This window comes from Micropterus salmoides, unplaced genomic scaffold, assembly GCF_014851395.1.
Source record: "Micropterus salmoides isolate LMB-PRFRI ecotype aquatic unplaced genomic scaffold, ASM1485139v1 Ms_hic_scaffold_9, whole genome shotgun sequence".
Classification (NCBI taxonomy): domain Eukaryota; kingdom Metazoa; phylum Chordata; class Actinopteri; order Centrarchiformes; family Centrarchidae; genus Micropterus; species Micropterus salmoides.
This window is the reverse complement of record NW_024044681.1, coordinates 851,309-879,254: the sequence shown is the minus strand read 5'-3', so window position 1 is coordinate 879,254 and position 27,946 is coordinate 851,309. Positions and strand designations below refer to the sequence as shown.

At 40.2% G+C, this 27,946-nt stretch overlaps 1 protein-coding gene across 2 annotated transcripts; it reads right to left on the bottom strand.

Moving 5' to 3' along the window:
• Nucleotides 1-174: 174 nt before the first annotated feature.
• Nucleotides 175-25,889, bottom strand: dyrk2 (dual-specificity tyrosine-(Y)-phosphorylation regulated kinase 2). 2 transcript variants are annotated; one of them, XM_038708270.1, is made up of 7 exons: nt 25,789-25,889; nt 17,033-17,136; nt 12,119-12,455; nt 11,060-11,223; nt 8,140-8,529; nt 7,958-8,048; nt 175-6,937 (listed from the first exon to the last, which is right to left on the bottom strand). In XM_038708270.1, the coding sequence occupies exons 1-7, from the start codon at nt 25,826-25,828 to the stop codon at nt 6,288-6,290; spliced, it is 1,776 nt and encodes a 591-aa protein (XP_038564198.1). In that variant the 5' UTR covers nt 25,829-25,889; the 3' UTR covers nt 175-6,287. The 2 variants fall into 2 exon arrangements, with proteins under 2 accessions (XP_038564198.1, XP_038564199.1); XM_038708271.1 differs by lacking the exon at nt 25,789-25,889 and adding an exon at nt 25,075-25,372.
• Nucleotides 25,890-27,946: the final 2,057 nt, after the last annotated feature.

Sequence of the window (27,946 nt, the reverse complement as noted above, 5' to 3'; positions counted from 1 at the left end):
CCTTTGCAGTTTTCAGTTGTTCCCACAATTTCATCGCAAAAAAAGCCATCGCAATGTTTTTGAAAAGCTGCTGCAAAATCAGGCATTTTAAACCGCAACAATCACTAAAAAGGCTGCGAAATCCTGGAGGACCTGCATTTATCTTACACACGGACTCACTGAAAGAACAATACATAAAGATGAACAATAAAACTGTTTTATTAATAATAATTTTTCCACCACAATAAAATTTAACAAAGGCTCACTAGAAAAAGTGTTTACTTCTGTGTTCTGTACAGTAGATACAGTACGTTGTAAAACTGGCCGCCGTGTGGCACAGCAGCGCATTCAACCCCCAAAAATGTATTATTCAAACATTTTTCCACATTATTTACAGATAAAATCCACAATAAAACCCAGCTGGCAAATGTCACAGAAATACAGCGCAGCTTCACGCCAACACCGGCTGACCTCTGGCTGCAGTGACCTCCCGAGAGAAGCTAAATGGCTAAGAAGCAGGTAGGCTAACTAGCTAGCATGGTAACGCGCTAGCAGGCTAGTCAGCTGCTTTCACACGAGCATAAAAAAAAAAAAAATCGGATTTTTTCTGAATGCTACCAAGAGGTCAGTTAAACCAGACTTCATGTTCCGATGGGCCTGTTAATAATAAACCTGTTTAAAAAACACCATAACATGTTCTCGTTCCCGCCGTATTGTCTGAAAGGCGGCTTCTCCCGATTGCCTCTCTATTCACGTACTTTTTGCTTTCTGTCCCACCTTCTCACCTACCCATCCGTCTCTCTGTTTCAGCAGCTAGCTCTCAGCTAGCTTTGTAAAGGAATGCACTTTGGTAAAATTCAACCAAATGCCCTGGGTGTTAGTCACAACAATGACAACAGTAATAATCTTAATAATGAAAACTGAGCAGTCTGAGGTACCAACATGAAAAAAGAACGCTTTAAAACCACGTTAATGCTAATGCTAACAGCTTGCGTGAGCGCCTCTGTGAGGAGCTCAACGACACTGCAGCTAGCAGGTACAAACTTATGTGCTACTAGCAGTCATTTAGCAGTAGGCTAGTGTTAGCGTCACTGTAGAGAAAATATCAGTGCAGCAGCTAGCGGCTGGACGCTAGCGGTCGATTGGCTAGTGTTAGCTTAGCCCTGTCGCCAGCAGGAGTCGCTCGTTCATCCTGAGGCGACAAGTGGCGACAGTTGGCTGATATGTGTCTGTACATTGTGCAGCCATGTTGTACAACCCCCAAAACCTCAACACACACACACACACACACACATATATATATATAAATGCCAGTGTTCATCAGTTTAAAGCTACAATCTGTGATTGGTGCGTTGGTCTGCTATTCTGAATAAATTATGAAAGCCCACTTCTGCAGGACAAATAAAAGTAAGTGAAAATCTTTAGATACAAATTCAAAATATTGAAGTATAAAAGAGATGATAGATAAGGTGGGGTAAGCTATTTTAATTTTAAAAACACACTTTGTCAAATTTAGCAAATATTTAGTGTGTTCGCCGAAAAACTATCCATTGTTTGTACACAGCCCGGGCTCGGACGCCGCCTGACACGCAATTTAAGCATTTGCAGCCATGATTTGTGTGGGTTGCTGGCTCTGGGACCGTCTCGTCCTCTCTGCATGTTAGCTTCGCAACAGCAATTTAGCTAACATTAGTTATATTACTTGCTGTGTCGTAGTTCGCTTAATATCATGGTATTTCTTCTGGTATTGGATATCTCCAGAATAACTTACTCCACCTTTAAGTGAAAATTTTGAGATAGAGATACAGTCATAGTTATGACGACATGAGAATTTGGACTGAAGTCAAAATTGCACAACACAAAATTCTGAGAGTTAAAATTGATTTATCATAATTTTATCCAATAAAATCCTTATCCTTTATTTCCAAAACCTCTTAATTCCTATTTATGTCATAATGTTGATTTACTTATATTTATATTTTTATCCTTCATCTCTTGTACAGTTTTTCTTTCCTGGCAGGAATGGGCTTCCATAAAAAAACCTTTTTTAGCAGCTGCTATTTATGCTGCATTCAGGACAACTCTGATTATCAAGTATCCAGCCTCCTGGTGAAATGAAGAGCCAGATTATGTTCTGCTAGCCTCCATTTCATGATCTGTTTTTTCATTCAGACTGTGATCTAAATTTGGTAATCCAGTTTATATCATGGCCACTTGTCTATTCATATTCCGTCAACAGAAACAACGTGTTGGCACATTTTAACCAACTGTCGGATCAACATTACTTATTGTTTTTCCTCTCTTGAATTACATTTTCTAAATTTTTATCTGCATTCAATTACAAAAATGTTAAGTTTTTTAATTAAATTCAAACACTTTTGAGTAATTTTTAGGATGCTAATGAGGATGCTTCATCTGAGCCTTAAGGGTATTTGAAGCAACCTTCAGTCCTTCAGAAACCTAACAGACTCTGTTCAGGGCAACAAAACAAAAGCCCAACTTTTTTTTCTGCACAATTAAACTATTATAGTCTCACCGAGGTCAGAGGTCACAGGGTTCACGTGACTTCTTTGGGCTTTGCTGAACCAAACCAGGAGCCAATCAGAACGCACACTTTGGCAGCACAAACTCACCTGATATGAGTCTTTATGACATCATTGCGAGTTGCACCAAAAGACACTAAATAATTTCCTGAAAACTGATTTTTTGTTAAATATATTAGAGATTGTTGCCATGACATTGTCACTGTAAGAGTGTGTGTGTGTGTGTGTTAGGTGGGCGTGGCACGGCCATGAGATACTGAAGGCACAAAGTTACGACTCTCAGCACTCTTCTCACTAAAAAATAAAAAACACAACCAACCAACCCTTAGAAAACAAACAAACAAACAAACAAACAAACCATCAGAGAGGACCGCCCCCCCCTCATGTCCTCATGTCCTCCTCGTACTCTTCCTCTTCGGGTACTTCCTGTTTCCTGTCCAGTCCAGGAGGGGGGCGGGGTTTCCCCTGAGATGGGCAGAGCAGGTAGTGTCAGTGTGTTTAATCAGTTCCTTCTGTGCGTCCCGTCACAATTATCCACTTCCCGTGTGCTACATAACATCATCGTTGCCAGTCCAACAGTGCGCACAGCCCTCCCTCCTCCTCCTCGTTGTCCTCCTCCTCGTCCCAGTATGACTCAACTTCCTGTGGGGTGGAGCCAAACTACAGAGTGCGTTCAGATATGTATGTGTATGTGTGTGTGTGTGTGTGTGTGTGTGTGTGTGTGTGTGTGTGTGTGTGTGTGTGTGTGTATATATATTCGTGTTTGTGTGAGGGAACAAGCTTTAAGAAAATCTCTCATAACGTCAACATTGCACATACACACTGCTACATACAACACACACACGCACACATTCAAGTATACGGTATGAACTGCACATCATAGTAAATATGTAGATTAGATTAATAAATATTCATTAAATTGTGGCAAATAAATAAGAAACATCTTCAAACACCCCTCCCCTCCCCGATCACATTGATAGATCTATTTACCAATTCTGACCTTAGATCAATATATTAGTCAGTTTGCCTGATCACTGCTCGTCTAAACATTATTTTAGCGGGTGTCTTTTATGTTGTGGATCCGGTGATTTTATTTCATTTCTTAAAAGAAAAATCTTCTACTGTATCGTTTTGTACTAGAGTCAAGTAGGTGCTGTTGTATAAATAAATACTGTTTAATGGTGTAAGGGCCCGGTCACACCAGATATATTTTTTAAAACTGCCTTTTGTCACATAAAAGTTTCCCCCCCATTTGATTAGATTTTATATTTTTTTTCACAACAATTTAATGCTTTGCATGAAGCCCTTTGAAAGATCCTCTAGAAATATACATACATATATTTATATTATTATATCATACAATATATATTATGATATATTAAACCACTGCATTAAATAGCTGACAAATCGAGGTACTTCCATTAATGTTAAAGTAAGTTAAGTAATCAGTCAGTAATTGTAAACTGAATTAACATATAAAAGGCTGACTGAAACCAATCAGTTACACGTATAAATGACCAATACATTATCTTTCTCCAGGGGAAATCCGCTAAGGAAATTAAGTTTCCTTAATGACGGACTCCGAGTTCGCGTATTCAAGATCATTTTCACCGTTACAGACAGTTTGGACTTCCAAATTCACCTAACTTGCATGTCTTTTTACTGTGGGAGGCAACTATCATGTTTTGTCCACTCTCTTTTTATTCCGTTATTGCTTCTTCTGCAATGGTTCAATGACACCTGACTGTAAAATTAGCTCCTCCAAACTGAGTCCAACCAATAGTTACATAAAGGTAGTGGATGGAAACGTGCATTCATTTGCATTTTCCTTTTCCAATTTCCTGCGAATTCTGTTAAAATTTGCTCTACATCTGGATGGAAACCAACTAACTGCAACACATACTGATGTGACTGGAGCCCTTTTCAATGATAAATTGTTTTAGTGGATATAGATTTCACCCTTACTTGGAGCCAAGACTCAATGGGGTGTTTAATTGGAGTAGAAGTTAAAAACCCACCACCGTTTAACCCAGAAGGATCTCTCTCTGCATAACCAGCCGACCACTACATAGTTTTAAGAGTGCGACGTTGACACTCGCATGTCTCTGCGCTGTAAGGTACCTTCAGGCAAGCTGCTTCAAGCTTTTAAGTTTGTCATAAAACATCAAATGTTCACACACAAAGGCTCCATATAGATTATTCTAATCAATGATTTAAAGCTGTAAAATCCTTAGAGCCACTGTGTTTTCCAAACAGCCGGGAGGTACAGTCAGTCAGTTATCTATGCTATGTCGCTTTTACTCCAAATGTTGCAGCAATCCCAATAAAGACTGGGATTTTTATTAATTTTCCTTGTTGAATTATTGATTTTTCTTCTCAATTAACATTAGTTGATAAAAATTAGAATTAAAAATGGACTTTGGTTATTAACATTACCTTTTTTGTTAAATATCAGACCCCTTTTTATTTTTACATGATTTATATGTTTTCCATAAAAGTGCCTTTAATCTACCTTCTTCTCTATCTTCACAGCTCCTTCAGTCATTTTGTGTCCTTAACAAATCAGATTTTCTTAATTTAAGAGTTAATACAATCATCTTCTTTACTGATCTTTTCTCTACTTCACCTCCTTTCTCTTTTTGCTAACTTTCAGAAAACCTATAACACTTTAAAACCCTAAATCATGTGTGCTTCGTAAGGCTCGGCAGTGGAGAGCTAACAGGCTATGGCTAAAAAAGACTAAGGCTAGCCACCAGACTGCCAAAAGAAGGCAAAGAGTGAGCCAGCTATAGCTAGCTGACTGATTAACAGTTTGCTAGACTAACTTCTAGCCAGTTCAAAAGGTAAATAGACGACAGCTAAACACAAATAAATAGCGATCTAACACTAAACCAGTGGTCATTAGCCAGTTAACAGTTAGCCAGCTGACAGGCACAAAGCTAGCATGACAACACAGGCTAGCTACACACTGTAAAACAAAAGCTAGCTGAGAAAGTTACCCAGCTAACAGATAGATTGTTCAGTCCGGGTTTCTAGGATTGTGTTGATTAATTGTGTACTAATTTAAGTGAAAAGTACTGAGAAATATTTGCCAAAAAGATGATGTGAAACAAAGATTAGCAAGCGTTGCTTTTTTGCAGCTGTTAGCTTAGTATTATAAGGATATATCTGACTTACTACATGAGCCATTACCCTACAAGTGTCTGTAGATATATCTTTGTAAGACTAAGGTCATATTAAAAGTTGTTTTTGGCGTCTAATCGATTAATCGACTATCAGCTCAGCTAAATAGATTCTGTGCTAAAAACACAAAAAACCCTTGTTCCCTCCGTCAGCACCATGTTTGTTTATGTGTATGTGTGTTTGGAGCTACAGAGTGGAGTGATGAGTTCTGATTGTCTGAGCAGCCCCACCATGATTTTAAACAATTATGGTCGCGTCCCGTCTCGCTGCTCACAACGTAAAATTGACTATCGTCTCTTCAGACAGGACTGAGAATCTGACGAGTCTGAACGCACCCCAATTTATCAATAAAGTTCCCTTCAGCTCAGCTTACATCCCAAGCCTAGTTACTCTGCACATTTTAAAAACACCCCAACGCTAAGTTTCCATTTGTCCTGAATGCACTCCAGCAGCGCTGTGGAAACCAGCGTGAAAAAACCAAACGCTCTTCAAAACTGGACAAACCAGTTTTATTCAGTCCTAGCTGGTTGCCAATGAGCACAGCTAACAACTCCCACCACAGCGAGCGGAGTGCATTCACTCTCAGCTGACCAGCTTGGGCAGCACGGTCCTAGGCTGGATGTTTCCGTTGGCATCAGTGATCGCTGCTAAGTTAGTCCTGGTTTTGGAGGAGGAGGACGTGGTTGTTGAGGAAGTTGTGGCGAGCTTGGAGATGGAGGTGATGGCGCCATCTGCGGTGGTGGTGCCCCGTTTGGAGGAGGTGGTCTTTTCCCCCGTGGTGGTTCCTGTTGGTGGCTTTGGAAGTCGCCTCCTGAGCCACGGGTGGCGCAGCGCCTGGCTGGGTGTCATCCTGAGCACCGGGTCCCACTCCAGACACTGTTTGAGGAAGTCCAGGAACAGCGGGTCAGCGCAGCCCTTCAGCGCAGCGCTCCAGTCCTTGCTGCCCGGTGGGCCGCGTACCTTCCCTCGTCGTGAGCGGCCGCCATTCAACACAGTGGTGCCGTCGGGCAGCGTGGTGACAGTGCAGTACCGGGGGTAGCCTTTGGACGAAACAAAGTTCTTGGCTCTCTTAGAGCCGTCAAGGAGCTTCTGGCTGGGCATGCCCAGTAGCTCAATGATGCAGGCAAGCTGGTCGGCTTCATCTTCACCCGGCAACAGCGGGTAACCGGTCAGCAGCTCGGCCAGGATGCAGCCCAGAGACCACATGTCGATAGGCATCCCATACCTGGAGCCTGGAGAAGACGGCAAAGTTTCACATGTCAAAATCTATATTCAACCAAGTGTCTGCTGAAAGATACTTCCCATTCCCGCTGAGCATTTCCCAAAGAAAAGCATCAGGTTTTAGAGCGATGGATTGATTTTCTACCTTTCTGGCAGCAACTGGTTTTAATATATTCCTATGAGACTGGAAGCTTACTGCAGATGGATAATCGATAGTTTTCTGTCAAAGGGGCAGTAATATGTATCCATGATTTGAGAACTGGATACTGTAAAGTGTGGCATTTACAAACTCTTGTGTCAGAAAACTAAACATTTGGTTCTTTAACCTTTTAACACACAACTCCTTTTATTGTGGTCTGCCAGAGTTAACTATTTTTGATAATGTCTAATGTCGTTTAGCAGCTGACCCTTAAAGTACCACACTAGTGCATGTGCATGTTTAAGAGTTCAAGAGTTAGATGAGAATATTGATACCACTCTCAATCTGTGCAGGGAATATGAAGCTGCAGCCAGCAGGCCATTATCTTCGCTTAGCATAAAGTCTGGAAATGGAAAAAGAGGCTGCGTCCAAAGCTAAAGCTCACTGATTAAAACATTATGTCTCGTTCGTTTAATCCATACGACAAACATGTGCTGGACCTTTTCTAGACCAGGAGTAGTAACTTAGTGGAGTCTTGCGTCTTTCTCCGACACTTTAAAATTCTTCCACACTGTCGTCATGTGAAACCGTAATTGTTCTGTAAAATTTATTCGGTCTTTTGACTTATTAGGTCGAACACCGAAAGTGCTTTTTTTTGCTATTTTCAGCTGATTAATTTCGGTGCATCTCTGGTTTAAATCTGCAAGAGTGTCCTTGAACAAAGCAGCAGGTAGAGTTTTTAACTGTATACCCATAACAAAACTTTGACCAAAGTTGAGTTGAACGGCGAAGGTTTCAGCTAGTTTTAATTTCATTTCTGAAATGAACTGAAAGTAGCAGCCAAAACCAAAACCAAAGGCTGCTTTCAGTTTTCCATGTTTGTTTGTCTCACCTAGAATGACCTCTGGCGCTCGGTAGAACCTGGACTGGATGTATGTGTAAACTCTCTGATGTTCATAACAGCTAGAACCAAAATCTATGACCTGGAGAGAGACAAAGAAACAGAAAGAAAGCATGATTTATAGATGAATAAACCAGAGTTTAGTCAAACAGCCTTATGTGGCAGTTACTTACCTTGATGCCGCTGCGTCCCTGCTGCTTCAGTAAAATGTTCTCGGGCTTCAGGTCGCAGTGGATGATGCGGTTCTTGTGCAGCGAATCCAGACACTGCAGGATGGAGTGGGCGAACTTCCTGACCAGCGGGAGGCTGAAGCCCTGGAACTTGTTCTTCTTGATGAGCTCGTACAGGTTCATGCTGAGCAGCTCGAAGGTCATGCAGATGTGGTTTCGGAAGGTGAAGTTCTCCAGCATGTGGATGACGTTCATGCTCGAGTCCTTGTCCTGCTTCCTCAGGTGCTCCAGGATGCGGATCTCCTCCGCCGCCTGCCGGTGGAAGCGCTTCTCGTTGCGGACCATCTTCAGAGCCACGTGGGTCTGCGACTTGTGATCGAAGGCCTTCACCACCTGCAGGGGGAGGAGATATACGATGCTCTCATGAATTGTAACCAAGGAGTCAAGAAATCGAGAACAGTATGATCAAATGTTTTCAGGATTTGTGGACCAACAATTGTTTCCTTCCTGCTAGTTTGACCTCTCAATCATCTTAATCAATCATTTATCTGATGTGTATTAGCTTCTTCCAGCTCTTTATTAAATCTTTGTAATGTTTTTCTTGAATGAAATATTAAAGAAACAAACTTTATGGTTTTTATGGCTGCACTTTTACAGTGAATGCAAATATTTGACACATGTCGTGCATCATTAGACCCATTTTCCACAAATTCAGCCTGATATATTTGGCATCTTTGAAAACGTTGGGATCTCTTGACCTAGAAGTGAAATGAGGTTTAAAGAAATCTTGTCTGCACAGCACGAGTATGTACTGAATGACCCACTGACGGTCAGTGTTGTCAATCAGAATAAAAAATGTTAGTAAATTCCCAGTGGATTGTAGCTGGTCTTACCTTTAGTTCTGAAATAATGAGTCAAATAATATAAATTTGTCAAATGTGAGATATTGTTTGTTAATCCCATGGTCGCCATCCCTTTAATATATCTGACTGCATTAGGTCATTGTGAGCTACGCTGCAAACCAACAGCGTAGCCCACAACAAGACTTAGAAGATTTTATGCATCAATGTGACGCAACAACAGCTTTATAACGCACAACCTTTATTTTTTATTTTCCTTTTAACTGTAAAAGTAGCATTAGGGGCAGTACCAGTAATGTAGTAGTGGAAATGAAACAATGACAATAATATAATTTTACTCAATAACAATATAACAGATGTTCACAATATCGTCAATAAATGTTTGATTTAATTTATTTGAATCACAAACAAATTAGCACTTAATTTTTATATTAACATTTTTATTTTGTTGAGGAAAAAGGACTGAAAAAAGATTTACTAATCATATTTTTTGAAAACAGATAATAGTTTTAACCTAATAGTTTTGAATGTTCTGCCACAGATTTGTGAAGTGATCCACTGTTTGTCATTGAGTGTTTGTTCTGACCATCAAGAAAAGTTTAAAACCACAATAAGCCATCTGGTTTCTTCAATTTTCACTCAGGAGCAAAAACTCTGCCTTAAACTCTAAAGATTGATTGATTTGACATTTAACCTGATAATAACTGATAGCAACAGTCATCAGTAGCGTTAGCAGCAGTACTATTAGCAGTAGCAACAGTCATCAGTAGCGTTAGCAGCAGTACTATTAGCAGTAGCAACAGTCATCAGTAGCGTTAGCGGCAGTACTATTAGCAGTAGCAACAGTCATCAGTAGCGTTAGCAGCAGTACTATTAGCAGTAGCAACAGTCATCAGTAGCGTTAGCAGCAGTACTATTAGCAGTAGCAACAGTCATCAGTAGCGTTAGCGGCAGTACTATTAGCAGTAGCAACAGTCATCAGTAGCGTTAGCGGCAGTACTATTAGCAGTAGCAACAGTCATCAGTAGCGTTAGCAGCAGTACTATTAGCAGTAGCAACAGTCATCAGTAGCGTTAGCGGCAGTACTATTAGCAGTAGCAACAGTTATCAGTAGCGTTAGCGGCAGTACTATTAGCAGTAGCAACAGTTATCAGTAGCGTTAGCAGCAGTACTATTAGCAGTAGCAACAGTTATCAGTAGCGTTAGCAGCATTACTATTAGCAGTAGCAACAGTTATCAGTAGCGTTAGCAGCAGTACTATTAGCAGTAGCAACAGTTATCAGTAGCGTTAGCAGCAGTACTATTAGCAGTAGCAACAGTCATCAGTAGCGTTAGCAGCAGTACTATTAGCAGTAGCAACAGTTATCAGTAGCGTTAGCAGCAGTACTATTAGCAGTAGCAACAGTTATCAGTAGCGTTAGCAGCAGTACTATTAGCAGTAGCAACAGTTATCAGTAGCGTTAGCAGCAGTACTATTAGCAGTAGCAACAGTTATCAGTAGCGTTAGCAGCAGTACTATTAGCAGTAGCGTTAACAGCAGTACTATTAGCAGTAGCAACAGTCATCAGTAGCGTTAGCAGCAGTACTATTAGCAGTAGCAACAGTCATCAGTAGCGTTAGCAGCATTACTATTAGCAGTAGCAACAGTTATCAGTAGCGTTAGCAGCAGTACTATTAGCAGTAGCAACAGTTATCAGTAGCGTTAGCAGCAGTACTATTAGCAGTAGCAACAGTCATCAGTAGCGTTAGCAGCAGTACTATTAGCAGTAGCAACAGTTATCAGTAGCGTTAGCAGCAGTACTATTAGCAGTAGCAACAGTTATCAGTAGCGTTAGCAGCAGTACTATTAGCAGTAGCAACAGTTATCAGTAGCGTTAGCAGCAGTACTATTAGCAGTAGCAACAGTTATCAGTAGCGTTAGCAGCAGTACTATTAGCAGTAGCGTTAGCAGCAGTACTATTAGCAGTAGCAACAGTCATCAGTAGCGTTAGCAGCAGTACTATTAGCAGTAGCAACAGTCATCAGTAGTCGCACATGGCAGGATCAGCCATCACTAGTCGTACCTGTCCAAAGCTGCCCTTGCCGATGACCTTCAGGACTTCGTAGCGGTAGGAGATGTGGTCGTGCGGAACGTGGATGTAGGATCCCTGATCATCGTCATAGCCGCCGTTGTTGGCTCCGCCCATGACCCCTGACCTCTTCTTAGCATTCGGCCCAACAAAATACACTGAGGAGAAACAAGCACGTGATAATCCATTATCTACGGAAGCCCTAAGCGGCCTTCGATTCATATCTTTATTTTACTCAGTTTACTCCAGTGATAACGGGGCTAATTATCTTGTGATCTCGAGATAACAAAACAGTAGTTCAACACAGGGCTATTAATGGTAATGTCAAGGTGGCTTCAGTGTCACCGATTAGCTCAGTTGGTAAGGCACAAGTAATCTTAGTCTTAACATTGTGAGTTCGATCCTCATGGAAGACCAGCTTTTTAAAAATAAAATCTTTTTCATATTCCTCTTCAGCAAAGTTGTTATTAAGATGACTGATTCACATTCCTACAATTAAGCACATGCTGGCGTGTGCGCATCCCGGCGATTGGTCCACATTCATCAACCTGTGGACTTCATTCCCCTGGCAGAGGAAATTCATCCACTGCTCTTTCAGGGAAATCCATTTAACTACACATTTCCTGACGACCATTTCAGAACTTTTGAAATAGCTGTCGGGAAATGTGTGATTGGATTCCCCTGAATCTCTTGAACACACAAAAGAAGAATAAAAAAAACTTTGCAGAGAGGGGGGGGTCGAACCTACAATCCTTGAGTCCTGTGCTCCACCAACTGAGCTAACTGACTCAGCAAAGTACTACGAAATTATCGTAAACACACCTTTCAGCTATGATTCGTTATTTTGAGATTCACAGGAAAACGGAGTAAGAAAAATTTTTTTATTAATCTTCCGTAATCATCACTCCCAAAATCAAAACTATAAAATTTTTTATGGGGATCAGTTTTATTGTGTTGTCTAATATAATTTACCAACTAAGATCACTGGTTTGTTATAATCAGCGCCAACCAATAGAAAACGCGCATCTTTGGAGACAGTGTGAAGCCACTCACCCTCAGGGTAGCTGAACACCTCGTGGTGTTCGAACGACGACATTTTGGACATGAACTGCTTCATGGCCAGCTCCGGGGACAAGGGGGTGGGCTTGCTGTCCGTCGACTTGTTGGAGGCGGCGCTTCCCTGCCGGCAGTGTTGGGCGGGCTCTGAGGTCGACGTCTGGCGGTCCGGCAGCGGTAGTCCCGGTCGGGTGGAGCTGAGAGGAGCCAGGCCATTGGGCTGAGAGGTCAGGACCGGACGCTTGTTGGTGTTCTCCTCGTACAGCTGCGTGACGTGGACCTGGGACTGCGATGACAGCTGCACGGCGTCCGACATGGCGGCTTTAGAGCCTCCCTGAGGGGAAACACAGTGAGACGTCACATCAGTTCTAAGGACAGACTGGACAATGTGAGGAGCACTAAACTAATGATTTCAATGATTACTTCTGTCGGTGTTTCCCCTATATGCATTCAGGAGCGGCGGTGTGCCATCTGCCGGCAGAAAGTGACGGTGAACGCTACTGGAGGAAAATATTCTGGCAGTAAATGTAATGTGTTGGTTACGGTGTGTCAGCTTCTCAAGACCAAGAAAAGTCCGTCTGTCATTTCCCCAACTGCTGGAAAATTGAAGCCACTTTGGCTGCTATGTAATTTAACATTAGCTCAATAGAAAGTAACTGGTAGCTGTATTTTATTACCGCCTACTTGTCCAATGTTGAGAACATCAGGACTAAACTGGTGCAGCCTGCAGCTCCGTCCTGTACAGACTGATTCATCATCAGTTTGTTGTTGTTAGAAAAAGAAAAGATGCTGGTGACTGTGGAGGACCTGAGGTTAGTAAAGTAAATTACTGATGCAAACTAATCCTTTCAAGTTAATAAAGGAGACGTTTCTTTTTGGATTTTAATGTGCAAATAAAATGCTGCTCAGAAGGGAGGTCGTTTCTCGGGTTGCCAGTTTTTTATATTAATGTCTACAGATAAATGTCAAAAGTTGTAAAATGAAAACGCCAAAAGGCAAACATGTACAATCCCATCTATAATGATTCTGAGGTTTTAACAGGGTTTTAGGGGCAGATGCCCAAAACATGCTGAGCCATAAATGTAAAATCACTGTGAGAGCATCATAACAAATCAAATAACTTTCCCCAAATCTAACGGTTGTAGTTCCTCCCCCGTAGGCTGATCTTTGTGTTTATTTATTATCTGCTCTAGCTTTTCCAACCATTTGTTCAGAGATATGTTGAAAATAATGGCCCATAATGATGTGAAATTACATGTTTTTCCATTAGAAAACGTGAAATTTTCTTGACTTTTCTTGACCATGACCACCAAAACATTCATCTAAAGCGCACATTAACCTGGGAAAACACTGAAATTTTAAGCTACTCTAATGTTTATCGCACGCTCATGGACAACAAAAGCAATTCTGCTAAGACATGTTGTGTTGGGGTTTTATATTCAGACATACTACGCGCACAAAAAAAACACAGGGCCAGTTTTCCGTCTTCAGGGGTGTTAATGTAAATACAAATACATATCTGCAAAGTCGTATGTGGACGGTGACGTCTTAACCTCGTCTCAATCTTTATTTATCCAATATTTTTCTTCAAATCTATATAAACATAAATTAAATGAGTAATGAATTGGTTTCATCGCTAGTGAGAACAATTTGTTACAGAGTATATTCGTTAATGTGTTTCTCTGGTTTTGTATTTAATTGAATAACCACAAATCATCATGTTTCATTGCTGCTACTGTTGACTTTTAGTATTTTATGTGATTGTTTCTCCACTGAATTGATGTTTCAGGGCGGTAATGCGGCTGCAACAACTGTCAAACCTCAACAAGGCAAACAATCATGATGATAAAAAGATAAATCTCGTATCTCAGGTGTCGGGGTGTTCTTGAATACAACACAAGTGTGGATAATTAATGCACACAAAATGATTTTTATAATAATTTGATCCATTCTCATACAGTCTAATTACACAATTGCGATTAACAGAGAGACAGCTGTCTCTTTCTCCCTCTCTCTCATTTTGTCTTTGTTTCTCGCTCCCTGTTGCCGTGGTGACCAGCAACACCTGTGTCCTTTCAGATAACAGAGGTGCATTTGGTTTCAGTTCATCGTCTCTTTCACACAAACACACCCCGGCTCAGTTCAAAGACGTACAATACCACAAATAAGGTGTGTGTGTGTGTGGGTTGGTCAGTCAGGGCACTGTGGTATGAAAATAAGGAAGTGGAACAATAAGGAACACACACAAGTGAGTTTCTGACTACGGCTGCAATTAATTTTTTCCCCCCCCTCACACTTACCGATCCTCATGTTGTAAAATTAGAAACACCACAAAAATAACTTGACTACATTTTATGGTGCAGACTTCCCACCTCGCCTGAAACTCCTCTACGAACACCAGAAACAGCTCGGGTCAGAAGAACCATTCTCGACTGGCTGGGTTTCACATCTGCCTTTAAAAAGATGAAATCCCCTTATGAGTGTGTGGCAGCACGGAGGCCTCAGTACTTATAACTTTTCATAGCTGCTCCATCAACTAAGGTTTGTTAAATATTTCCCTCTGGCCACTTCTTCATATGGTCTAATCACCCACGTTTACACTGACAATGGATGAGTAGTTTTCTGTCTGATTCCACTTTGAAATATTTGTGCCATTACTTGTCATTTTTGATGAAGTTCGGTTATTGCTAGCTATAAAAAAAAAAAAAATCTTCTAACCATTCTAACTAGCCAACTGGCTACCGGATGTGACGGGTCAGTTTAGTGAAGGTCGGATGACAAAATGCAGAACAACAAAGTATTAAAAGTGGGCGGGGCGGAGTAAGCTGAATAAAAATGCTGTTTAAATGACTTGCTTACAGTAATCAAGTAGTCCGCTTACAGGGTTCATTTCGGGTATATTCATACATCACTACATGTTGAAATAAATCTGAATATTTTACGAATGTGTTTGTTTTCACACTCGGTTACTAGTTGGGCATTGAAAACTTGCAAATGTAGAAATGCACTATATATATATATATATATATATATATATGTGTATGAACAGCACAAAAGTGTCTTGGGCTCCAGCAGCCTGATTATAATCTGAACTATATGGAGCTACAGTTTGTTTTATATTACTTTATGTTATATAATACCATATAGGGTATTTGAACTGTACACAGTAATTTAATTTGCACAGTAATTTGAGAAGCGTTTGAAACACCTGCACTGTGTTTTAACACGGTAAATACAAATTAGTAAATAGTGAAGCTGTCTGTTTCATTTCATTAGATGGTAATCTGTAATTTGGTTATAATAATCATCAGCTTGACCAGGTCAAATCACCAATTTGACCTGGACAGACCTGACAGCTGTACTAATAACACAACCGGAGAAACTACGACTCTCTGCTACCGAGATTCACCAGTTTCCTCCAACAAACTGGTCATGAAAGGTTGTAAAATCTGCTCCGGCCAATAAGCATGATTAAATATGTGGCCATTGCTGAGTGATACAGAGCCTCCGATCGGGTTTCCCTGGAAGTTAATATTATAGCCTCCACTATAATATGTTACGGGAAACCTTGCTAATGCTAATAGTCAAGCCCATCACTCTGAAGGTAATAAATGCTGCATTAGTTCCTTTATACCATTAGTCCTGCATTTGTATGCGAGTGTCCTTCACACTCGACTATAAACCAATCAGCTGTTTAAAGCATCCTGGAGCAGAAGGCTATTATTAGCCGAGTGGCTACAGCTGAGCGTTTCAGAGAACTGCTGCTCGGGCTCACTGCAAGTCAAATCCACTTTTATTTTACACAGCCCAATATCACAAATTTACCTCAGGGAGCTTTATAGTCTGTACATCCTACAAGACCCTCTGTTCTTAGACCCAGAAAAATGTTGATAAATCGTATAATTGTTGGTTCAATCCCTGCACAGACACATAGATGCAGAGGGAAAAGATCTGCATGTATATAATGTACCGGAAGAAACTCAGTGTTCCTTTATATTACATGAGGTTGAGTCTTCTTGGCTGCACAAAGCGACCATACATGTGGGTTACTAAATAATGATCAGTTAGTTTACAGATGTTTATCAGCAAATACTCAACTTCTGATCCGATCAGTGAAGATCCCAAAAATAATTGCAGTCCGACCAGGACACAGATGTTACTGTATGTGTTGCTGATGTTTATGTTGTTCACGCGGTCCGTGAACATGTTTCAAAAATAATTCATGTACAAATTTAATTCCTCACTCTCATTTTCTTTATGGATCAGCACAAGATTTTAACCTTCGTTCAGACGTGCAGATAAATCGCACAGTAAAAATACCTTTAAACAGCATGAAGCTTTGCATTTCAAAGTTCAGTTGCTTTGAGTTGTGTTGCTGCTTGCCTCTTGAAAATACTGTGTTCTACTTTCCGTTCTGCACTGCATGTATGTTGCAGTGATGCACCGAGACATAGAACATTACTAGGGCTTGAAATATTTCCATATTTGTGCATATATGTCACCTGAGCTTCAGGACAAATGTTATTACCTAGGTTTGTGTAACATTAACAAGTTTAACCTTTTTTCTCTCCATTCACGTCAAACTGCTCAAAGCGTCAATGTCAAACAAAGCAAGAACGAAACCTCAATAAGTTTGAAGAGTTTTGTCGTTTAGATCAGTAAATGTTTGATTAAAAAAACAAGTAAACAGGTCAAAGAGTGCCGCTGTCATTTGTCGGTCTGCGCATAAAAGGTACTGAGGTTCAAGTGCAAGTCACAGCCCAACATGTTAAGATGTGTTTTCATAATTAGGAGTTCCCACTATTACACCCACACCTGTAAAACGTGAGAAACTGGCGGTTATAAACCCTCCAATGACATTATCTAATGCATAAAACAAAAAAGAAGGTGCTAGTTTGTTCGTGTGCGTACCGTCAGGGGGTTGAGGTTGTTGTTCCGGAGCCGCGGCAGGGCGACAGGCGACGTTGTTTGAGAGCCACTGTGACCAGGAGAGTAGACCGGCTCGCCCACTTTGCCTGGAAGAGAGAGACAGAGGATGAGACGACGGATTTTATTTTCATTTATGTGCCCAGTACAGAGATAAATCCAGCGTGTAGCCCAGCTTAGCACAAAGACTAGAAGCAGGTGTTGTTAACTGAACATGTGTACAAAGAGCCGTGTAAAACTGAGACATTTTGGAGCTATTTGTTGACCGCGGCTCTGAAGTTCTCACCGTTGGGGTTGCCAGGTTTGAGCTCTGACAAATTGGTGATGTTACACTGGAGGTATCAACCTTTCAAAGTACAAGATGTGTGGATGCCTCCCTTCAACATGCCACATATCACATGTCATGACCGCCACGAAAAGAGCTCGTTACGTAACACGCATAACAGGAACATACACAGACAAACACATATAGAGACTGACAGATAGCGACGCGGCCTTCATCGCTCTCTCTCTCTCATATATATATAACAGCTTTTCTTGTTTTTTTTTTTAAGATGTGCACTGACTGATCCTGAGCAACAAAATCTTTCCCTAAATGCACCAATCACAGCTAATCATGTTTTTACGCTGTATGCCAAACTAATCACACCTTTGGAATATCTAGCAGCAACACTCATTCTGATCCGGTTATTTTTATTCTGTTTCCAAAGCCAGCGAGCAAGATGCCAAACATTCACAACATCCTGCTTTGGTCTTCTATGATAAGAAACTGAATGTCTTTGGAAGCAACATAAATGAGTTAACAAGCTCTATGGGAGATTGTGATGAACAATTAATCTAATTATTATTATTTCAAATTAATCTATGATTGTAATAACTGGTAGTTGCAGCAGGTTTACTAACCACACGGTCACACCAGACGAACGGAAATTACACCAGACTTAGATAAAAAATTTTTAAAGCGGTTAACTAAGAAGTGAAACCAAATACAAACAAGCAGCTTCTTCTTTGGAATATATTTCACTGTAACTTCTAGTGAAAGTGGCTTTTTTTTTCTTTCTATCAGTCTGTTCACACTTCTGACTCCGCATTACAACACTTTTCTCACTCAGCTGCTGTAAAATATATAATATATGTGGCGTAAGAGACAGATTTGGGAAGGCTGTGCATTGCTGGAAAAAGTTATTCCTCACTTTTGATAGAGCCAAGTTAGCATGCTTCCAAAATTTGAGCTAAACAAATAATCTTCCACGCCAGTTTATTGGGCACATCTATATAATCTAATCCTGCTCTGCCTCGATATTCTACTTTTATGAAGCTTATCACGAGCGGCTTTTGTTTCTGAGGGGTGTTAATTCAACTATATGTTTATTAATAAGGTTGTAGGCATTGTGCCTCTCTGTCAGTGTCAATCAAAACATTCTAGGTGTAATTTACTGGTGTTATAATCAATATTACTGAGCGTTAATCTGAAGTGAAACAGCCTCGGGACAGACAGTGATCCAGTCCAATCTGGAGGCTCTGGGTCCTGCAGATCGACTCAGTCTAAGGAGGATAAAGTTTTAATATAGCCTGATAATCCCAAATACTCTGCGCCTGCCTCTCTCTCCCTCTGGAGCTTCACCACCTTCAATAGAAACATAATAATGTCAACACAGCAGTGTTAAAGGTCAGAGGTCACAGCAGACCACCAAATTAACATACAGTTAAGAGTGGTAATTACTTTACTTTGTGCAGGCTTTCCTTCCACTGAGGCTTCGCACGTTTTCCAGCAAACCTTTGAACATCACAACTAAACGCAATCTAGCTACTTCTTCGGCTCTCCAAAGTAATCAAGAAGGCAAACAATTAAAGCTAATGATTATTTTCATTGTTGATTAATCGAGAAAGCCCGGAATGACGTCCTCACAGGTCTTGTTTTGTTATTCAGTGAACTGTCATAGAGGAGTGAAGGAAGAAAGGAAAATACTCCCATTTAAGCTGAAATCTAAGAATTTTGACGGTTTCTTTCTTAATATATTCCTGAAACCAGTTAATCAATAGGACTGGAAATGCAGTATCTGAACTTCTCTACAGCTGGATGACAAGAGCTTAATCAATTCAGCTGCATATTAATAACTTAAAACATCTATTACTCATCAAAATATCAGAAAAAAGCGTCGCAGAGCCCAAAGTGACGCCCAAAGATATTTAATTAAGGATTATTTAAAAACAGAAAAGCAGAACATCGTCCTATTTGAGTAGCTGAATAAGCTTGATAAATTATTAATTTGATTAACCAAACAATTGTTTAACTGGAACTAGCATTGAAATCAAGATGACGGATAATCTTCCTGGATATCTGGACGTGGCGTCTCCGAACAGGCTAATCCTGGACAGAGTAAACAGATATGAAGGCGATGGAATGATTGAATGATTGATTGAATGAACGGACACAGTGACGAGCCCTGATCAGCCTTGAAGCTGCAGGGACCCCCCTCGCAGGCCACCGTCCAGCTCTCAGCAGCTTCCTGTGTACGCGCAGCGGCGTGCAGATTTAAAGCAGACAGATGGTCTTCTCTGCCTTTAATCTGAACGCTCGCTGTAATCCTGCTAATGAGGACGATTCAGAGACAAATCACACCCAGCAGCTACACAGACTGCCAGCGCACTGTAAAAGTACTACATGACAAAGTACATGCAAACAGTACAGCCTCGGACGTGCGTCATTACTGCGACACAGCTAATGACGACTCACAACCTCCTCCAGACTACATTCAAACCTTAACACAAACTGCAGACGCAGCACAAGCTCGCTGCGGTAGAACGACGCAGCCTCTAAAGCATCTGAGGCTGCGACAAACAATCAATATTTTCTGAAAGTGTTATCAATACACAGGCTCCTGCATCGGTCCTGAATCACAGGAGCTTTCCTACTTTCCTGCAGACTAATGCAGAAACCTTTAGCTTTATCTTTAAGTTTTTAAGACGTCTTCCGAACAAAACAAACAATATGAAGACATCACTTTGGGATCTGCGAGACATGATTTATAGAACAAACTATTTATCATTTTACCAGGACAAAATATGTCACATTTATTGAAAATGAAAATACTGCAGACATTTTCTCAACCTTTTACAGTGTATACAAGCTGCACAGATGCAGGAGCGAGCGATTTATCCATTTGTTGATCGACAGAAAATTCACTGTCATCAATTTAGATAAAAATTGTTCTGGAAATTTTTTTGAGCAAACATGCTGAACATCTTCTGGCTCCAACTTCTCAGATGAGAAGATTGCCATTTTCTGTCACTGTAAACAGAATATGTTTGTATTTTGAGCCGCTGGTTGAACAAAAACACTTCAACACTATTTTCTTTTTTAAAATAAACTAAATGATAAAGTTACCAACTTTATAGACTGATTATTTGATAATGAAAAAGATCACTTCAAACATTTTCTCTTTCAACTGATCTCTTTCTTTCAGTTGTGTGGAAGGTAACGAAAGCCCTTTAAGACTAATGTGGGACATATATAAAATAAACTTGACTGAACTACATTTAAACTACGATCAAACTAGTAGGCAAAATAAATACAATTCACTGCAAAATAATAAAGAAACAGTTGAAAAGTAGAAAATATCATTTCATATATCCATTTGTGGCTCATTAAGCAAATTAAATAATTAAATTGTGATGAAGCAGTCAGTAATAGTGTTTAGTTGTAGTTTAGTAAGTATGGTCTAACCATTAAAATTAAAAAGGACAGTACAGCTCTAGTCTGTTCATACCTGCATACAAGAAATTAAACTTTTTGTCACACCGACAACAGTCTTAAAAAACAACATCTGACCGTTATATACAGTCTACTCCTAAAAGTAACGTACACATCACAGTGCAGTCTGCAAAATATACCAACAAACAAAAACCTACACAAACTTAATTCAAACCACAGCCAATATAACAGAAGTGTTATCAGCTTATATTTGCGAATCACAAACATGTCGATATCTGCTTTTCATTGAATGAAAAAAAAAAATAATTTGACATTTACTTCTCTTAAAAATCAAGCTAAATATATATTTAGATTATTAAAGTTATTTATATCAATAATCATTTGGTATCTTATTGATGTCTTCACCTTTAATATTATTGAGCTGTAAAAATCCTGCCTCATACACATCTTTAAGTTTTAATTAACAAACTTCAGGGAAGAAATGTTATGTTACTAACTACTGATAAAGATTATTGTACTATTTATACAGTAAAATATAACCAGCCTTATAAATGCAGTATTGATTAGGCTCTAATTCAAATTTTCTCTCCGCCCTCTATCAGCTCCACAGTATAAGGTGTACTCTGCCTGTACAGTACATACTGATAGTGTAATGTGTGATCTATACTGGAGCACATACAGTGTTCCACGCTGCGAGCCTGACAGATGCACGCTAGCAGAGTGGAAAAGCAGCGTGCTGAATGTGAACTTGACACCGAGCTGGAGATGCCAGAGCGCCGGCGAGCACGCCCGGCATGCTGCTCGACGGGGCGAGTGGGAAAATCTGCAAGCAACGTGACCGCACAGATGCAGCGAGGTCAGGAACCAACAGAGCTGCAGGGTACAGAAACTACAAAGCTCAGAAAGTGACCGGGAAATTACAGAAAAACGCCCCTTTTCTCACGAGACACTCATCTAATAGTCTAAAGGTTAATTCTTAAGGTATCAGATTGCTTCAAATAAAGTGTGTGAGGTAAAGCAGTGTCTGAAATACCTTTTCGATAGCATCATTGACTGTTCACAGTGAAAACAGTGGCAGATTTACCATCTATAGCTGCTATAAAATGTCAGAAAATGGTGAAAGGAATACCTGTCAAAATTTCCCAAAGCCCAAGGTGACACGAGACAGTCAGTTTAGTATCATCACAAAACAACAAAACTTTCACTTTTGAGAAGCTGTAACCAGAAAATTTTGGCATTTAGTCTTAATAAAACTACTCAAATCGATTATCAAAATAGACTTCGAAGCTCCATATACTAGCACATGTATAAAGGTTAGTTTTATTCTATACTGTTTGTATTTTCAAACAGCATGTTGAAATACAACTAGTAAAACTGCATATTTGTAACTAGGGCTGCAACTAACGATTATTTCTATTATCAATTAATCCGTCAACCATTTTCACGATTAATCGATTAGTTCTTTGGGTCCATAAACGGTCAGAAAATGGTGAAAAATGTCGATCCGTGTTTCTCAGAGCCCAAGATGACATACTCAAATTGTTTTGAGTACATACCAAGGATATTCAGTTTACTAAGGAGTAAAGTATATGTTGCTGTTTAATTTAATGGTTGACAACTTATAGAGTAATTGTTTCAGCTGTAGTTGTAATGACCCAAAATTAAAATCCACAGATGAATTTACTTCCATTATTTTTTAGTTTAGTCAGACAACTTGCATTAAGGGGTGTAAACGCAGAAAATTTTTATTTTATTTTAAAAAACCTGAACATCCCAACGATGGCTCATTCTTACTGTGAGGGTTAATGCACTCCAACACTGGAATATTCAGCCCCAACCCCTTATTGTTCTTAGCTCAAAGTCCAGATTGATTGATTGTTGGCTGTCATTCCTCACTATAGTATTGTCAATATAAGTGCACATTGACAATACATTGCAGTATGAAAAACTGGGACACAAAAATGGAACAAAACTAGAAAACGCAGCCTGAAGCAGCACAAACTGTCACCACACAGCCCACAGGAGGAAACGCTGGCTACAAATCCAAACCACTAATGAGCTGCTAATAAACCACCAACACGGTGAATGAGGGATGAAAGACAGAGATACAGATACAGAGCGGTATGGTTATCAGTTATAAATGTGCTGAAAAAGATTAAAATGTACTGACACACCACCTGAAACCATGTCAACAAGTTTTATATTGAAAACAACAACTGCGTAACGTGTTCTAATGTGCAGCGGACAAATAGAGTCAGCAGCGTTTTTACAAGAGCAGCTAACACTGACAGCTTCAGCTTCGAAGCTGTTAGCAAGCCAGAGAGACAAAACAAAGCTAAAAGTTAACTCACCCTGCGTTCACTATAAGGGCATTTTCCTTAACCAAGTTTCCCTCAGCGCACTCATAAAAACCAAAATACGACCAGACTTCAGAGTGACCTCCGCAGCCCGTCTTCCGCCGTGTTGTCATTGACCCAAACAAACCCACGCTGCATTCTACCGCCTGCTTCCGGGAGACTGTCGCTAACTTTGGTTGAAGTTTATAATAGCGCAGTGACTGAACCCGGTTATCATGGTAAGTAAAATGTGTACGGTAATAATAACCGTCAGGAATTTTATCACGGTTTATCGTTAAACCGGAAATCGTTTCATCCTTAATACATGACAAAGCCAATACCGGCAATAGTGGACATCAAGGAATAATGATCGTTCTCTTCTATGAATTACTACAACTGGAATATTAACAATTCACAGTAAAGCAAGCCAACAGTGACAATGTCTATCTACAAATCTGTAGCACGAGTCTGTACACTTCTATAATTAATAATCTACGAGCTGCATTAATGTTGACAATAGACACAGCTGTCTGTGTTTACATTATCTAACTACATGCGTCTATAAAACACAGACCACGCTGAGCAAACACTTTAAACATGCTGTGCTTCCATCACGATAACCAGTTACCAAACTATAATAACACTGATATTACCAAGCGTCAGGCTAAGAGTGGGCCAACGGTGGGCCAACGGTGGGCCAACGGTGGGCCAACAGTGGGCCAACAGTGGGCCAACAGTGGGCCAACAGTGGGCCAACAGTGGGCCAACAGTGGGCCAACAGTGGGCCAACAGTGGTCACATGGCTACTTGAGAACCTTTGACAATAGCTTGTGTTTATATAAGAATAAACTACTACTGGTGACTGACAGCTAGAAGAGAGGCAAGACGGCATGCTGACATCACACGTTGCCATAAGTTCTGCTCTAAAAGGCTGTTTGAAGTCAATGCTCTTAGACGATGCCTTCACTTGAAAGTAGTGAGGTAGAGACCTTCTGTTTCAAACATAGCCTTAGTTGTCTTGAGGTGACTTATGCTCGACATACAGTGTTTAATTCAACCTCCCGTTGTATGAGTAAATCCTCTGTGTTTTAGCCAAAGCTCGCGATTTATGTCCTATAAAACAGCCTGTAGAAGTTTGCTAACAAGGCAGAAACACGCTGCCTTGATCATCTGTGCCGGTGTATGTGGACTATGTGGCTGGGAAGAAATGGACAGTACGAGTTCCCCATTTTGCAGAAAGAATAGCTTAGAGGTTAGATAGCTACGTTTTACTGTATAGATTGTTAATAGGCTCACATCGTACAGTGTATGCCTAGCTTTAAAGATACACATTTGTATTATAACCATTATAGGAACTACAGCTCGACTGATATTGTTTTTTTGAGGCTGATATGAATATTTGAAAGTTCAAATTCTGTACCGATATATATAAATTTTGTAAAGCGTCCCTTAAATTTGGTTACTGTAGGCAACCAGCAGCCACAATTTATCATAGAAAGATAAACGTAAATAGTGCTCCCTGGTGGACAAACAACGACAATGTTCCTTAAATTATCTCAAACATATACTTGCACTGCATTTAATATCTTGTTATCAAACATACATGCTGATACCAATAAGCTTTAAAACTGGCCAGTAATACTGACACCATGCCAACACACGGGCTCCCAATCAAACAGTGTATATTTACATTCAAATTAATTCTGTAAATATACAAAAAGGACAAAGTAAATGTCTTCTTAAGGCTTTAATATAGACATTAACTGTTTGTGAAGCAGCAAAACAATGAAAGTGTCAGGCAGCTAACGCACAAAGCTGCAGCTTGAACATTAGCTATGATAGCTGCTACAGCGTTAGCATGTTTGTCAAGCTACTTTAATGACAAAAAGCGTTTGATTGTTATACATTTTAGAAGTGAAAGCTGTAACTAAAATACATCAAACTGGCGTTAAATCACAAAAGAGAAACCAACTGACCTCTGACTGAACTGAACCGATGCTTTTAGTGCCGCGAGCTGGAGGCCAAAAATCACCCAGCAACCCGAAAACACACAAACACAAACTAACCGGCACCGAAATACCTTTTTCTAACATGAACCGTGACCCAAACCCGAAAGACACAGGCAAATATCTTACAGGCGCCAAACACAGCCGTGGTGTTGTTACAAGGGCTGTTAATCAGACATAAAGAGGCAGTAAACAGCAGGGAAACACACTGGGGAACAGGTTTCTGCTGCTGCTGTCACCTCTCATCTGCTGCTGGTTAGCTAAGGCTAGCTAAAAATAAACCTGACAGTAAGAGGAGGAAGACGTCTGGAGCAGCTTTCTTTTTGTTTGTTATGCTGGGGTTTTGTTTGTTTTGTTTGTTTTTTTTTTTTTAAATCTGCTTATTTTTATACATTAAAACCACAGCCTCTCCTCTTGTCTCCACCCTCCTGCGCCCTTTTTGTTTGTTTTAAATAAGATTACAGATAATTAAATGAGCAGCGGAAGAAAGGCGAGTCTGTTTCTAGCCAGCAGAGCTTCAAGCCCTTCCCTTTTAGTTAAGTGTTTTCCTCCGTTTCTGACCCTTTTACGTTTTAATTTACTTGGATTAAAAAGTGGTAATCAGAGGAGTGGAATCAGCGGTGAGTCGCCGCCACAGTGGCCGGGCTCAGGCGCCCTCTGGCCGGCTACAGAGGCTGTGCTCACCCGTCGGGAGGACCGAGGTTCCGGGCTTCTTGGTTAACATGGCGGCCGCTCCTCTCCTCTGGACACAGACACACAGGACGCCTCCTCTTCCTCCATCTGCAGCTCCTCCTCTTCCTCCTCCTCCTCCTCCTCCGTGCTCCTCCTCTTTCTAATCCCTCTGTTCAGTAACTCCTCCTGCACTGCAGGATAACTCGTCCTTAAATGAACTGTTTTCAACATTGAATTTCCTCCTGTGTTCTTCCTCATTCACTCACCTAAAATCATTCATTAAAAGCAATTTTAAAAATATTATTAGTCTTATTTTTGGCTCATAAACTTTTTACATTCTAACATAGTTCCCTAAATACATCTCAACCTCAAATAGAAACAGAAATGTAAATATTGCCAATAATAGTAGAAGCCAAATAATTGTAGTAGCGCTACGGTAATTAATTAAATTATATTATATATTACAATATTTTATAATATTGGTTGTTTATATTCCTGTACACAGTATATCACAATTTTAATTTTCTATTTCCATCATATTGCGTGTATATGTTATGTATAAAATTGCTGTATGTATTTCATACTATATTTATATACACATAGCCTATATTTCTACTTCATTATGACAGTATAGTGATTAATTAACAATCACAATGAGTAGTTGTACTACAGGACCCATTATTTCTACAATATATATTGGCAGAAATATCTGTAATTATATAATGTAAACAGTTTGTTTTTTCTATTATTTGCAGTTGTTCCTTGTCTATTTCCAGCCTTTACAGTCCGCTGTGAATTTCTTCAATTAAGTTTGATTTTATTTTAATATTACCATTACAATAAAATTAAAACAAAAGTTAGTGATAATAATATTTTTTTATTGAAACTGGGTTCAGGTTACACAATACCTAAGAATTAAATAGAACTCAAATTAATCTAATTGTTAATTCAATTTTTGTCAACTTGTGGGCAGCACAACAAGTTGAAACAACCACATCTGACATTGGATGCGTTTGACTATCAAGTCGGCGAATGGCAACCACTGTCACCTCGAACGCACCTGTTGTTTCACAATATTAAGTTGATATGTTGAATGTGTTAACAAACAGCTGCCTATTTGAAAATCCAGCAGAAACAGAGCAAGGTCATCATCCCATTGGAGTCGTGTCTGTGTCCGCCTGATGAATGTGTGTCCAGTTTTCTCTCTCTTTTAGCTCTGTTTTTGGTCTCCACCAGCTCCTGAGGGAAATGTCTAGCTCTTTAGCTGCTAAAAGCTCCTTTATATAACTCTAACTGTGTTTACTGCTGAACAGGTGGAGTAGAGCTTGTTTATTTACTGAAAAACACAAAGGCTGGCCACACACACTGGAGGATAATTGGGCTGACTTTGGATCCGATTATCAGCCCAAATGATGAGGGGGATATGAAGGGTTTACAGACATAATCTTAAGGTCGCTGACTGGATCGGAGGCATCCTGATTTTGAATCGGGGAGCTGCCAATCAGAAACCCGCAACAGCCAATGAGAGTGAGCTTGACGGGAAGCGTCACCAGCGTGTTGTATAATTCCTCACACTAATGTATAAACCTGCTGATTCCTTCTTCTCAGCCTCGAGTTCATCCACAGTTCGATTCTCTTTCTTGTTTTTCTGTGCAAAACACAGCGCACACACAAGTACAACCAGCTGACGGCAACAGTCTGCCTCCATGTTTTTATTTATGTCTCAAGTCATGTTTGATGGTGCTAGATTCTGTGAGATCCCAAGTCCCCGGAACCGCCACTCTGAAACCAGTAGTAGTATAAATGCCAAGTGTGTGGTCCTGCGTCTGGACTGAACCGTCTGATGTGTGTCATTCGGATGTTATGTCTGTGGTATCCCACGTTTTTCAAATCGGCTAAGATGTGATAATCCTCTAGTGTATACCAGGCATAAGGCAGAACCAGACCAGACAGTAGATGTGCTGCAAAACCATAACTAGGAGCCAAAAGAGGCTAAAATATTCTATAAAGATACAGTTTGTTGATGTAGCTCTGTGAGTTACAGGTGACCCCTGTTACAATACACATTGATCCATTGTTGCACAAATATCAGCACAATTATTAATTTTCTGTACTACTGCTACTTTCACTGTATTTTCTGTGTGGATATTGTGTTGGCTCGCCCTCAATT

Excerpts from the sequence above, each read along its gene's own strand:
- dyrk2 (XM_038708270.1), bottom strand. The coding sequence starts at position 25,828 with ATGTTAACCAAGAAGCCCGGAACCTCGGTCCTCCCGACGG. Across the intron at positions 12,456-17,032 it reads ACAACCTCAACCCCCTGACG|GGAGGCTCTAAAGCCGCCAT; the intron begins GTACGCACACGA and ends GTTTCCCCTCAG. Across the intron at positions 8,530-11,059 it reads GCAAGGGCAGCTTTGGACAG|GTGGTGAAGGCCTTCGATCA; the intron begins GTACGACTAGTG and ends CTCCCCCTGCAG.